Source organism: Colletes gigas, unplaced genomic scaffold (assembly GCF_013123115.1).
Source record: "Colletes gigas isolate AHSC1104 unplaced genomic scaffold, ASM1312311v1 Colletes_gigas_Sc00027, whole genome shotgun sequence".
Lineage (NCBI taxonomy): Eukaryota > Metazoa > Arthropoda > Insecta > Hymenoptera > Colletidae > Colletes > Colletes gigas.
In genome coordinates, this window is record NW_025106656.1 from 1,350,106 (window position 1) to 1,363,655 (window position 13,550).

Sequence of the window (13,550 nt, forward strand, 5' to 3'; positions counted from 1 at the left end):
AAATACATTGGATGCAAGATCTCGTATACCTCGTCTGTGTCTATATATCGCGTGATTGTATAGTAAAATTACACGAAGCAAAGCGGATGTTTACTATGCTCCCTATCGCAGAGTTGAAGTTCCTTCAGATAAAAGCAAAAACGTGGAGTCATGTGTTTGATTCATCGATACGTTGCTCATAGAATGTACGCATTTATGCAGACCAAGCGGACCGATTCGCTGAAACTTACGATCGTTTCTTTCCAGACTCGTGCCTGGTCTACGATAATGGCCGACTGCCGCGTGGCTCACCGGAACCTATCGTCGAACCCTGGGCGACTTACAACTTCCCTGAGGTTCCCCACCGTCATTTTGCCGAGCAGTTGACCCGCATGGACGCGGAGGTGTTCAAGAAGCTGGTGGCTCATCAGTGTCTGGGTGCTGTTTGGTCGAGACGAGATCGCTCGAGGAGCCACGACGCGGCCACCGTGCTGGCGACCGTGAATCAATTCAACGCCGTGTCGCTTCGCGTCATCTCCACGATCCTGATAGAACCGTCGACGAAGAGTCAGGAACGCGCGCGAATCCTGGAGACGTGGATCGACATTGCTCAAGAGCTGCGTATCCTCAAGAACTTCAGTAGCCTGAAAGCTATCGTGTCCGGCCTGCAAAGCAATCCCGTGTACAGGTTGGAGAAGTGCTGGCAATGTATGCCCAGAGAGAAGCACGAGCTTTTCAGGGAACTGGAGAGAATATTCTCGGAAGAGAACAACGCGTGCACGCAAAGGGAGCTTCTGATCAAGGAGGGCACCGCCAAGTTCGCGGACACGGCCGGCAGGAGCGACAGACACCTGCAGAAATTGTTCCAGAAACAGAACACTCATGCTGGTGTAAGTGAAATTCTCTTTTCTCTACCCTTATCCCAAATTAATTATACTCACTTCCCTATCAGTTTCTTTTCTGACCCCCTGTTATTGTAGAGGTCAAGATACAGCGAGGTTGAAAGTTTAATTGGTTTCATGTAATACAATCTAAAGAAAAAAGATAAAGTTAAATTAGATAGCAAAGAGAGCCAAAAGAAAACACAAACAGTGTAGGAAAAGCCGAAGCATAACACATTTGTTTACTTTCTCATCAATCCTGAGTGTCGATTTGACTATATTTTGGCTTCTAATATACCTACAATTTCTCTGATTCGCTCAAACCCAATTTGATACATGCTTTTGTTGCTGTACCAATGGATGATTTTTTAAAATTCAGAACATCAGCTATGGAACGATTCCGTATTTGGGAACCTTCTTGACGGACCTGACGATGATCGACACCGCGATACCGGATACGATAGCCGAAGGTCTGATCAATTTCGACAAGAGGCGAAAGGAGTTCGAGGTTCTGGCCAGGATAAGGTTGCTCCAGGGCGCGGCGAACGCATACAGCTTCAACACGGACCCCCTGTTCGATCGTTGGTTCCACTCCGTGGTGGTGTTGGACGATCGAGAGGCGTATAAACTGAGCTGCCAGATCGAGCCACCGCCGCCTGGCAATACTCTGAGCAACCGGGGCAAGAAGAAGCAGGTCAGTACACACCTTGTTTCCTAAATCTGTTAATCGAGCGAAAAATAGTTAGTATTCTGAGTTACGCCACGAACAGAAGACAAAGAACTTGAGAAGGGATTACTATTGGGAGACGAGATGATGCTACCTACAAACTAAACGACGCAAGAGGCAAGGGGAATCGTCAACACGATCCATGTAATTCTCTCCGCTTGTTAGGTTCTTGGTTATTATACGATAAGTCGATCACGAACCCTTAAACAAGTCAAGAACCTAAACAATGGAGGGGATTAGGTGGAGTGTACGGATTCCCTTTGCCTCTTGTGTCGTTTAGCTTGTGGGTAGTACAATAGTACCAAGTAAGACAATCGTTTATCCAGAGTAATCTCAATATGTTGTGTCATTTTTTCAAGAAAATAGTTTTAGTTGAAAATCGCCTTGGTTGACAGATCGATCCGTGCTTTGGTCTCAAAGACTCAGTTGAGATTTGTGCTTTCAGAATCATCAGGGACACCGTAAAAACGACTCGATAGCCTCCACGTCGAGTTCCAGCAGCTCTCAGTTCTACTGCGACCTGGATTCGTTGCCCAGCTCGCCTCATAACTCTCTCGACCGACGAACCTCGCCGTCCCAGATGTCCAGCTCCTCGTCCAGTTCATCGTTACCATCCCTGGACGTATCTCTGAGCTCTGGGGGCGGTAACGGAGCCGTGGGCAACCAGCACAACCGATTAGCGCCGCCGACCGCCATCACCGCCAACGGCACCAGTCCGAATCTCGTCGGTCTGTCCAGTCCGAGCCACTCGCACAAAAGCTCACCGGATTTCTACATCATCAAGGTAACCATGGAGACCGACAACGTCGAGACAGACGGTGTGGTGCTCTACAAGTCAATCATGCTCTCGAACAACGAGAGAACGCCGCAAGTGATACGAAACGCGATGCTCAAACTGGGAATAGAAGGCAGCCCCGATCAGTACACGCTGGCCCAGGTGTTGCCCGATCGTGAATTGGTATTGCCAAACTCCGCGAACGTTTATTACGCCGTGAACACCGCGCACAACCTGAACTTCATCCTACGACCTAGAAGGGAGCCTAACGACACGGCGACGGATAGCCCGAAGAGCAAGACGAGCCTCAGCCACAAGCGGTAGTGCTGATTAGTTTAAGGATTGGACTAACGATGCAATCACGACGAAAGTTTAAAAGCAGTTCGGAGTGATCTTGGAAGACTCATTCATCGAGAACGTTTTCGTCGAAAGCCCAAAATCGAATCTCATTACGTTACGATGGTGCGTTTACCACGTTTCGTTTTTTTATAACCATGACAGTAAGAACGTTCGATCGCCAGGTTCAGAGTGACAAACAGCGACGAAAGCGGTGCACCAAGGCTGAGACACCACAAGGTTTATTTTCTCCTTCGGTTTTTTTTTCTTTTTTTTTGTTACCGGGCGCACACTCGCGTTAGCGCAACGCTGTTACCCGCAATACACGGTACTCGAGTTCGACATTAATGTTATTACGCGATTTTGCGGACTAATTTAGCGTTAGGGTACGTTTAGCGTGAGTCATAGGTCTCTTATCGACGCACGTGCGAAACGAACAAAGATAAGTCGACGGGAGACAGTAGTTGAGGTGAGGTGCCGCGAATTTAGCGTGTTCGTGTGTAGTCACGTGTATTTATATATATGTACCTTGCGCGGATTCCACGAGATTACGGGAGACGGGAATTTCGCGACGAGTTACGCGAACGATACATGTCCGCGGGAAGATCATTGTGATTTTGTACATACCTTTAGTTCCGTAGCGCGGCTTCGAGCGTGAACGATCGACCGAGCGGACCAAGTGAATCCCAAATGAAAAATCGTCAATTACATTTTCTCTTCGTTTGCAGAAAAACTGGGTCGAAAAAAAAATTGTTGAAGCGATACCCCATTCGTCCATTCCGCGATTAATTTTTCTAGCTACGCGGCCGCGACGACGCGTGGCGCAGAGAAATTCAATTCTGTGATATTGGAATCTCTCTCATTTCGGCTTTGGAATAAAAACAGAAAACCGAAATCGAGCATGCGTTTCGAGGGGCGATGACAAAAAAAGATCCGAATACTCGTTCAGATATCGAAGCTAGGTGACACGTGATAGAACGTGTGAACGTACGTTGATATATTTTTACAAGGACCTGCATGCATTCGTAATAGGACAACAAGGAGCACAGAATAATAGTGGCGGGGTCCAAACCCGTCGAGGCTTGTCGATTCGCGTCGTCGGGTTTGGATTCTTGATGCATCGTTTAGCTTAGGCAATTTTGTACTTACCTCTATCGACCCTAATCTCCTCCAATCGTCTAAGTAGTTGTATTTGTTCGTGTACGCGTCAATTCCGTACTGAAATTGGCACAAGTTGTGTGTAATACGAGTCGATAAAAGTGACAATAGATGGCCTACAATTTTATTCAGCGTTTTCCTGCGAGTCATTTTCCTCGCCTAATTTCATACCGACGATTCTACGATTCCGATAACGATCGAGCGTTTCAGAGAAACTTATCCGTCCGTTTGTCGAATTCCAATCGTTCCTAATCGAGCCATTCTTCCAATTTTTATCACTTTACATCCTCCTACCCAATTGCAATAGAAGTCAGGCTCTCACGTAAAGTCCACTACATTGTCCCATTTCCATTCTTACATATCTCTTGGCAGAATAGATAAAATTGATTCTTCTTTTATCAAATTCTAAGCATGTCTTGAAGATTAATCAAAACTATCTCTTAACCAATTGCAATCAGGTCTATACAATTAGGTTGAGCGTATTCTCGTATTAAATTCTTCCATTCAACTACCACCAGGACCACACGGTTAATCTACCAAAACCTACATTTTTTACTTTCTACTAATGGATCTATCTCTTTCCATAGCTCTTTTACCCAATGCCAATCAAGACATATTCCTACACGTTCCCATGAAGAATAGGTCTAATCATTCTTTCTTCCGCCTATTCAGTCCTTTCCTAGTCCTTTTACCAAATCCGTCATCTTCCAGCGACTGTTTCCCCATTCTAACCGTCGTCTGTTTCCTATCAAAGGCCCCCAGATATCCTGCAGCTATCCCAGTGCAACCACCGCTTATCCGGACCATCGGGGAATAACTTTAACGAGCGCCTATCTCGACGGGCGGGATGATCAGATCGTAACCGCGCGAAGTGGAAACCGTGCCGCGTGGCCTCGCTGATGACTTCCGGTATGCCAGCACATCCGGCACGCGAACCTGTTGATACGTTCCGCGGAGGGTGCAAGTACCCCAACGGCAGTCAGGTAGGTGCACCACGTTCCTCTATGCTAAGCGGGACCAACGGTTTCGACCGATGGCTCGCGATCATTCAGCAAAGACCGGGTAAGGGCGATAAACCACCCCCTTTCCACGGCACCGATCGATGCGATAAGGGCGAGAGAGCTTCCTCGAGGAAACCGCGGGGTTAGTCACGCGCGAACTGGCTCAAGGTCGTGCTTACGTCAGAGCTGGCGAACCTCGAGGAATTCGAACGTGCATGCCGACGGAGGCTTAACTGGTTCCGTGTATCAATTCCTGATCGCCGCGTGCCAACGGTTGACGCGATCGTTGCGTCGGTTATTTAAAATATGCGGCCATTGCTTGATTTCAACCCCTCATCGACGACCTTGGAAGTCGCGCGAATCTTTAATACGCGGATGGCTGTAAGTCGTTTCCAATTCGATTCTACACCGAGAAAACAATAACGAAAATCCGTGTAAACGTATGTCCTATTCGACCCTATTTTCAAGTTACAGTAACGATTCGTAAAATGAACGTGATTCGTAAATTGAACACTTCTATCGTAAATCTCGTCGTAAATCTAACGAACAGCTAAAATACCCTCTCTGAGCAAACACAAAAGGATTACATGTGATTGTTACATTGTTTAAATATTACAGAACAAAGCTCATTTACCAAATAACAGGGTGTATACAGGGTGAATTGCGCAATTGGGACGAGTTGTATCTCGAATTGAGGGCAAAATCGAATGGTATAATAGTGTCTATTTTTTATTACAACAAAAGATAATCAATTTTATTTAGAACCACTGATTGACGGGAACTGAAAATTTGTTCAAACTAGACACTCGAGGTGATCAAATGCAGGTTAAAATTTATTAAATTGCGTTGTTCATGATTTTAGTGATCGACCTGCTTTCGTAGAAAGGGTACACGGAAAAAAGAAAAAGAAAATATTAAAAATCACTGTTCCACGCGAGAGTGACGTTGGACATTTGTTTAGAGAATTTTTGCATCCAGCGTTTCGATCGCGAGAGTGTTTACACGCATGCTTTTGCAGTTGTCCGTCGCACATCAAGCATCACGTCACAGTTTTAATTTAGAGAGTTAACACCAGCATCGCGTGTCTAACCATGATCGACAGTTTCTACTGCGTCGTGGAATTAACCGTGACTGCATCTAGGTAGCCGCGGTTGTCCTATCGTTGAATTTATTACGCGAACGCATTCTACTTTTCACGATAAAAAACTATTTCTCAATGTTTTGTACCGCCATTCCGTTCGTTCGAACCTTTTTAATTTATTGACTGATCGAAGAGTACTCGTAGAAAACACTGTAAATAACGAAAATTAAATTTTGTTAAAAGGATGTTATTTGTTTTCAAATTACCTAAAGAATTTCATTTATTTTTGTTGGTAAATGTGATTAGGAATACGATAACCCAAATGTATTACAAAATTGAATGTTTAATTAAAACGTCTGATATGCTGTTCATTTATCGTGTTTATTCCCAGATTACTAGCATGGAAGATTGAAAATATATATTCTTATTTTCAAGCAGATTATTATAAAATTTTAGTAAGGAACAAATAATTATTTATTTTTTCATTTCTTTCCTCGACGGGGGAACAAAATTTTTCAATTTTAGCAATTGCAGCGTTTTCCACGAGTCGATCGAAGCTTCAATACGTGTGAATCAGCACGAATCTGTCAGAAAACCATACAAGACAGAGTACCTTAAACCGCTATATTTTAAGCAGTTCGAGTAACCTTGTATTCATTAACTTTGCACTATACAATAATCCACTGACAAGACGTTCTCAACCTACTTCGTTTTGCAACGGTTCTAGTTAAATTGTAACATTTCTTCGTTTGTTCAAACGAAATTTTATTCGATGTTCTCTTTGGTGATCAGCATTTCTTCTTTTTTTACTGATTACAAAAACAGACAATGGATGGGCATGATTGTCACAAGCATTAAAGGTTCGAGTCGAAAGCCTCGTAACTTCGTTCGTTTTTCGAATTCCGGTCTGAAATTTTATTGGATCGTGCTCGAGGCTATATAAAAAAATGTAAATACAGACTAAATGATTTTCCTGTCGCGTAAAAGCTCGCTTAAAAGCGTTTTTAAGGCGGACGTAACCGCTGCTACTTGGCTTTCGAAAGGTGTATGACTGGGTCGGAGGATGGATAACGCTGTGACATAAACTACCCCCAGGAAATGGTACACCCACTGAATGGTACTATGTCACAAATCACCCTTACGAATGGTCGTCTGGCAATGGCGACTCGAAATCGCGTAGCCAACGGTTGCTACGGAATTAGGTTTAGGGTAAACGCGGATACGTTGAAAGACGCGAGACATTGCTCGACTTTGCATTGCGTAAAGGACGAACGCATTGTCCCGAAGGATCCGACTTCGGGGTGGGGAAGGTTTCGATGCCTTCTGGTAAGACGACTGTACGACATTTAGTCCAGAACCGTCGAAGAGAAAAGTCGTGTCGAGCGAGCGTAGCGATCCAGTCTCTTTCTTTAACACCTAACAAATAATTAAGTAATTAAGGGGATTATTTCAAAATGACTCTGTCTCTCGCCAAGGCATCCAGTTCTGTAAGTAGAAATATTATTATAAATATATTATATAAATTTTTAAATAATATTATAAATTTAACCATTATCCCAAGTATATATTGTATAAGTATATAGTTGGATAATTATTTAAGTATACCTTAACTTTGATTCGCGGTAAAAGTAAATTGGTTATTTTTTTAAATGAAAGTTTATTTTTTATTAGATAGAAATATTATTATTAAAATAGAATTTAACGCTTAAATTATAAAATTAAAATTTATTAATTGAGGTTACTATATATTGGTCCTGAAGTTTGAGAGGGGACGAAAATCTTGTTAAATAAGCTGATCTCTTTCTGGAGTATTTAATATTCTAACTAGAAACTCATTAATTCGAATACGTAAGGGTTGCATCCCTTAAAGTGTGATCGGTTATTAAAATAATTATCATGCCAGTTACAGTGTCGTCTTTGGTCGCTGAATCATACAATGCTCTGAGTAAAAATATTGTAATAACAAATATATGAAATGTCATCTGAGTTAAATTTGTATAAAATGTCACTGTATGATCATTGGTTTTATTAAATTTTATTTCGGAAATGTGAGATGCTATAAAAGTAAATTGGTCTTCAGTAATGAAATGAGTTCATCTTTTAATAGGATCTTTTATTTGAAATAGAAATAATGTTATTCCAAATATATAGAATTTCATCCCCTAGTGTCGTTTCCAGTATCTTCATAAGTCACTGAATCATGCAATATTCTGAGAAAAATATTATAACAACAAATGCATGAAATGTCACCCGTTAAATTTGTATGAAATATTATTATGCGATAATTAATTTTCGGTTTTCAGATATGAGTTTATTTTTTAGTAGAGTATCGAAAATTTTAAGTAGAAATAATGTTACTCCAAATACATAGAATTTCATTTCCTAGCATAATTAAAAGTGTCTAAAAGTACGACGTGTACATAAAATTTCATCCCCTAGTATGGTTCAAAGTGTGTTCGTAGTTCACTCAATCGTGCAATACTCTAAGTAACAATATTACATATGCATAGAATTTCATCCCCTAGTATAATTCAAAGTATCATCATAGCTCACTCGATCGTGCAATACTCCAATTAAAAATATTACATATGCATAGAATTTCATTACCCAGGATAATTTAAAGTGTCTTCCTAGCTTACTCGGTCGCGTTACTCCAAGTAAAAATATGTCATATACATAAAGTTTCGTTCTCTAATGTCGTTTAAACTGCCTTCATAGTTCACTGAATAATGCAATATTCTAAGAAAAATATTCTAACAACAAATACATGAAATGTCATTCATGTTAAATTTGTGTAAAATGTAACTTAATAAATAATTGAGATAAATAACTTTATCTCAATTTGCGATTCTATAACAGTAAATCGATTTTCAAAATGAGTTTAGTTAATAGAATATCGAATATTTTAAGTACAAGTAAATGTTACTCCAAATATATAGAACTCCATCCCCTAATATGAAATTTAAAGTATTTCTAGTTCGCTCAATCGTGCAATACTCCGATTAAAAATATCACACATACATGGAATTTCATCCTACTACTATAATTTAAAATCTCTTCATCCCTCGCTTGATTATGAAGTGCAATGCTCCACCAAAAAATCTCACCCCCTATCATGATTCAAACCTTCTCCGCGAAATGACGCAACAGCCCCGAAATAAAAAATATTCCAACAACGAATACACGGAAACGTCATCCCCTTCTCGCGCACGATTAACCGAAATCTCGCTCCACGGTCGCGCCACCCCCGGTTCCTCGTCGAGATTCACCGGAGGGGCCTGCGCCCTCGTCGTCCGTTTGGTTCGTGGAACGGTCGACAGGCGTCGTTGGGGTTCGGTCAGCAGCGCACCCCCGGCCCCTGTTAGGCCAACCCCTAGCCCCCCCGATTGAACCGGTGAACTCGAGTCGAAGCAACCCCCGGCTAGGCCCTCGGTCGAGTGTCAGTCGTGAGCTTGGTGCCGAGCTGGGGCGATGCTCGTCGCTCGCATGTGCTTCGCGATTGCACCGAGTGCTCGCCATTCCGTGTTCCGCGTGCCGTTGCTCGTCTCCCATCGACACCATCGCGGTCGATCGTCCTCCTCGTCGTCGTGGTATCCGTCGCCGCCCTCGTCGTCGTCGTCACCTGTGTCGTCGAGGCCCCGAACGCTGCCGCAACGACCGCCGACGGTGCAACGACCATGCGACGAGCGGACAGCCGCACGTGAGCAGGTCGTCGCGACTGCGAGATGAGAAACGTGAGTCCCCGATTATACACGCGATTCGCGTTACCGCCAGGATCCCGTTTATCCTCCGCGGTCCAAGGACACGCTCGAGCCACCGCCGGATCCCGTCGTCGCGGTGGCGCGAGAGATGGCAGGCGACGCTGAAATTCGAACCGCGCTCGACAGATTCCTGCGTTTAGGGGTGGTTCTAGGCTTTCGATGCGCGTTGTCGGGTTTCGGAGCCCTTCCTGGCACTCCATCGATAACCACCAGGGTCCCGTCGAGGATTCGCCTCGGAATCGTACGCTCCGACCCTCGATCTGAGCGCTTCGTGCGCTCGCGAGACTCGGCTCTGTTCGGTTTCTGGCGATCCCGCGTACCCTTTCTTTGCCTCTCGTTTTCTTGATAAATTGCATTATTGAATTGGAGATCCGCGATACGAGTGTTTTTAACAGCGTATAAAACTTGGAATTACCGAGATTAAAAACGCCTGTCAGGGTTGTCGTCGGTGTCCCGAGGACTCGTCCGATCGAAGGTCGATCCCGGAGTTTTGGGGCTGTTCGAAACTTCTGTTTGAAAAGAGGCGCCCCCTTCGATACCGCGAGTGTTTACGAGCTCTGTTCCGTCGGTCCTCCCGTGGAATAATCGCGCGGTTTTGTCGGAAGAATTTTTATTCGAAAAGGTCACACGCGACGTGTTCTTTTGTCTTCCTGCACGGCATAAAAAAAAATTGCATCATACTACGACGAAATCAATAACCTCGTGCACGTCTTTGAAAATATTTATAAATACTCTTTCCCGTCGACGGGGAGTATAGTTATTATTATAGCATACTTATCGCGCGCGTCGAGTGAAAGTGTAAACATAGTGTCTGAATGCAAGTACGAATCAAATGTATAAAACAAAAATAATTGGTCCTCTTTCCGTTTGGAAACGGTGTGTGGAAAATGTGGAACAAACTGGCTGTAGCTACGGTCTCGCATCCATTTTTAAATACGCAGTTCCAAACGAGTTTATTGGACAATTAGTCCGTGGGAAAGTACTGGGAACAATCACGTGCGTTCGGTTGAATGCAATTTCCACTCGACTGCGTACTTAATTCCCTGATATGGACGCTAGGCTTGTTTAACACGAAGAAAACCACCCTCCGTGGCCGAGTGTTGTTGCGTTCGCGCCACTATTTCCAACGAATCTTCGCGTTACGCTATCTCCGGCGCCGTTAACGTCGTTCTTTGTCCGTGTCTAGGGCACTTCCGCGTGGCCATGAGTTATTTCGTCCAAAGTCAAGCGGCCAGCATCCCTTCTTCCTTCCTACCCCTTTCCTCTACGTTCTTTTATTTAGATTTTCACGCGTTTATCGCGTACTGCTTTTTACACGACCCTTGTTTTCTCCCCCTTCACATTTTATTCCTCTTTCTTTTCACGGGTCATTTTCAACCCTCCCGTTTCCCCGATAGAGTTTCCTTTGTTTCAATCTCGCAGTTCTGCTCCCGGTGTGTTTTATTTTCCTGTCAATGAGCCTGCTCGTACAGGGTGGGGCATTTACGACAAGACACTCGGACAACTCGTCTTTTTCGTTAGGGTTGAAAAGAACGTTCGAGATACAAGATGTTCGAACAGTTCAAAGTCGAAATTTTTATCCAAATACAGATCTCGAACAACGGATAAGGAATAAATCAAGCGTTCATCTGTTTCTTATTCAATGAAAATACGAATTTTTTATTTAGTTATTATGAAAAATTCTTTACATCGATGTTTTGTAAAATGAGTGACAGAACCCTTTGAGTCCAAGTATTTTACAATTTAAGGGTGTGCAAGAAAAAATTTTCAATGTAAAATAACACGAATAATTTAACGTTTCCTTCGTCGAAATTAGCTTTAGAACGTTTTGTGACACTTTTCTATGAGCAATTTAACATGCTTCGTTATAATTTATACAATTTTGTGCGAATAATATACATCGTTTCGCATTGAGAATTTAATATATTTCAAATAAACACGATAAATTTCTCATACGCGTTTCCCGACTTTCCTGCTCCCAAAATATTCAAACATAAAGGTTTAAACGCCCCGTCCTGTATTATTTCTCGTTAACGCTTCCTCTGCAGACTTCGCTTTTATATTTCTTACCAGTCGTTCGTTTTCCTTGCTTCCGTTCGTCCTTTTCAACCCTTATTTTTCTTTGAATTCTGCTTCAAAACTCAGTCTCATGTTCATTTGTATCTCGGCTATTGTTCCCATTGATTCTTTCGTATTTGTGTAACGACCTATTTGTTATTCCTTCCGTCGACCAGTATTCTTATATTATTTTATTAACGTTCCTGTTAATAGCGCCCCTGCGTCAATTTCCTTTATTTCACATTCGATTCGATTTTCTTTGACATTATTTCCTCGTCGTGTCTGAAATTTAGTTCCATTCTCGCTCGTACCTTTAACTATTGTTCCCTTTGCCACTTTCGTTTCGCGTTTGAACCTGGTTTCTTTTCCCATCGAGTATTTTCAATATTTCGCGTTAATATTACACCCATTTTTTCTCGCCTGCTTTTGTATGGATCTATAGATCCGATCGACACGAGTTTGCAAATCGATTCCTCCGCGGCGATATGCAATTTTAAATAAAAGGAAGTCAATAACTTTACGCCCGTAACGCTGTGTGCACGCCATAAAAGTGAAATTGCATTATAACGAGCAGATAATACAACTGTTTGACGCAGCTAACGGTAATTAGTTCATGTTTTTATACAACATTCTACGATAAACAGGGCTAATTTGCACTTATACGATAACGGGACAGCCAATCCTTCGCTTATTCCCTGATATCTATGACATTCAAACTGCAAATAATTTATAACGTAAAGTTGCAAACGAAGCCAATCGATTTTCGACACCATAAGCGTAATAATGTACGAGTAAAACATTACTGTTTCTTGAAGATTATCGAAACTACAGAATCGAGAAAGTTACATAATTAAACTAACAATTATATAAACACCCAATTTTATCGTAGACGAATACATTATTAATTCGAATACATTTTGATGAAAATTTTAAATCTATTATTAGTAAATAATTTATTTATTACACAGAATTGTACTGTTTATGTATACATATGTTAGCATAGATATCAGTGTAATAATTGCAAAGAGTTACTCTTCCTGTTTTCAATTACTTTTGGTATTACAAAGCTGTGCAGTTTTCATTCGTGCAGACCACAATTTACTTTAGAATCGAGAATGTTATATAATTAAACTAACAATTATATAAACACCCAATTTTATTGTAGACGAATACATTATTAATTCGAATACATTTTGATGAAAATTTGAGTACGATAAGATTATTATTAGTAAATAATTTATTTATTACACAGAATTGTACTGTTTATACATACATACGTTAGCACAGATATCAGTGTAATAATTGCAAAGAGTTACTCTTCCTGTTTTCAATTACTTTTGGTATTACAAAGCTGTGCAGTTTTCATTCGTGCAGACCACAATTTACTTTAGAATCGAGAATGTTATATAATTAAACTAACAATTATATAAACACCCAATTTTATTGTAGACGAATACATTATTAATTCGAATACATTTTGATGAAAATTTGAGTACGATAAGATTATTATTAGTAAATAATTTATTTATTACACAGAATTGTACTGTTTATACATACATACGTTAGCACAGATATCAGTGTAATAATTGCAAAGAGTTACTCTTCCTGTTTTCAATTACTTTTGATATTACAAAGCTGTGCAGTTTTCATTCGTGCAGACCACAATTTACTTTAGAATCGAGAATATTATATAATTAAACTAACAATTATATAAACACCCAATTTTATCGTAGACGAATACATTATTAATTCGAATACATTTTGATGAAAATTTTAAATCTATTATTAGTAAA

General features: G+C 41.5%; 2 protein-coding genes across 6 annotated transcripts in view; both read left to right on the plus strand.

Annotated features, from left to right (window-relative positions):
• The window catches only part of LOC122401745 (ral guanine nucleotide dissociation stimulator-like), a 68,678-nt gene extending 64,662 nt beyond the window's left edge, over nt 1–4,016 (plus strand). The window contains exons 5-7 of the mRNA XM_043404082.1: nt 247–869; nt 1,240–1,554; nt 2,033–4,016. Coding sequence (XP_043260017.1) covers nt 247–869; nt 1,240–1,554; nt 2,033–2,686 — 1,592 coding nt within the window. The 3' untranslated portion in view covers nt 2,687–4,016. The remainder of the gene's footprint in view (nt 1–246; nt 870–1,239; nt 1,555–2,032) is intronic.
• A 3,281-nt stretch (nt 4,017–7,297) lies between these two features.
• Nucleotides 7,298–13,550, plus strand: part of LOC122401728 (whirlin-like) — a 167,232-nt gene continuing 160,979 nt past the window's right edge. For 4 of the 5 annotated variants that reach the window (XM_043404057.1, XM_043404061.1, XM_043404059.1 and 1 more), the window contains exon 1: nt 9,403–9,672. The gene's annotated coding sequence lies outside the window, so the exon portion shown is untranslated. Of the gene's footprint in view, nt 7,426–9,402; nt 9,673–13,550 lie in introns of those variants that run through there. The other variant, XM_043404056.1, reaches the window with a different exon arrangement.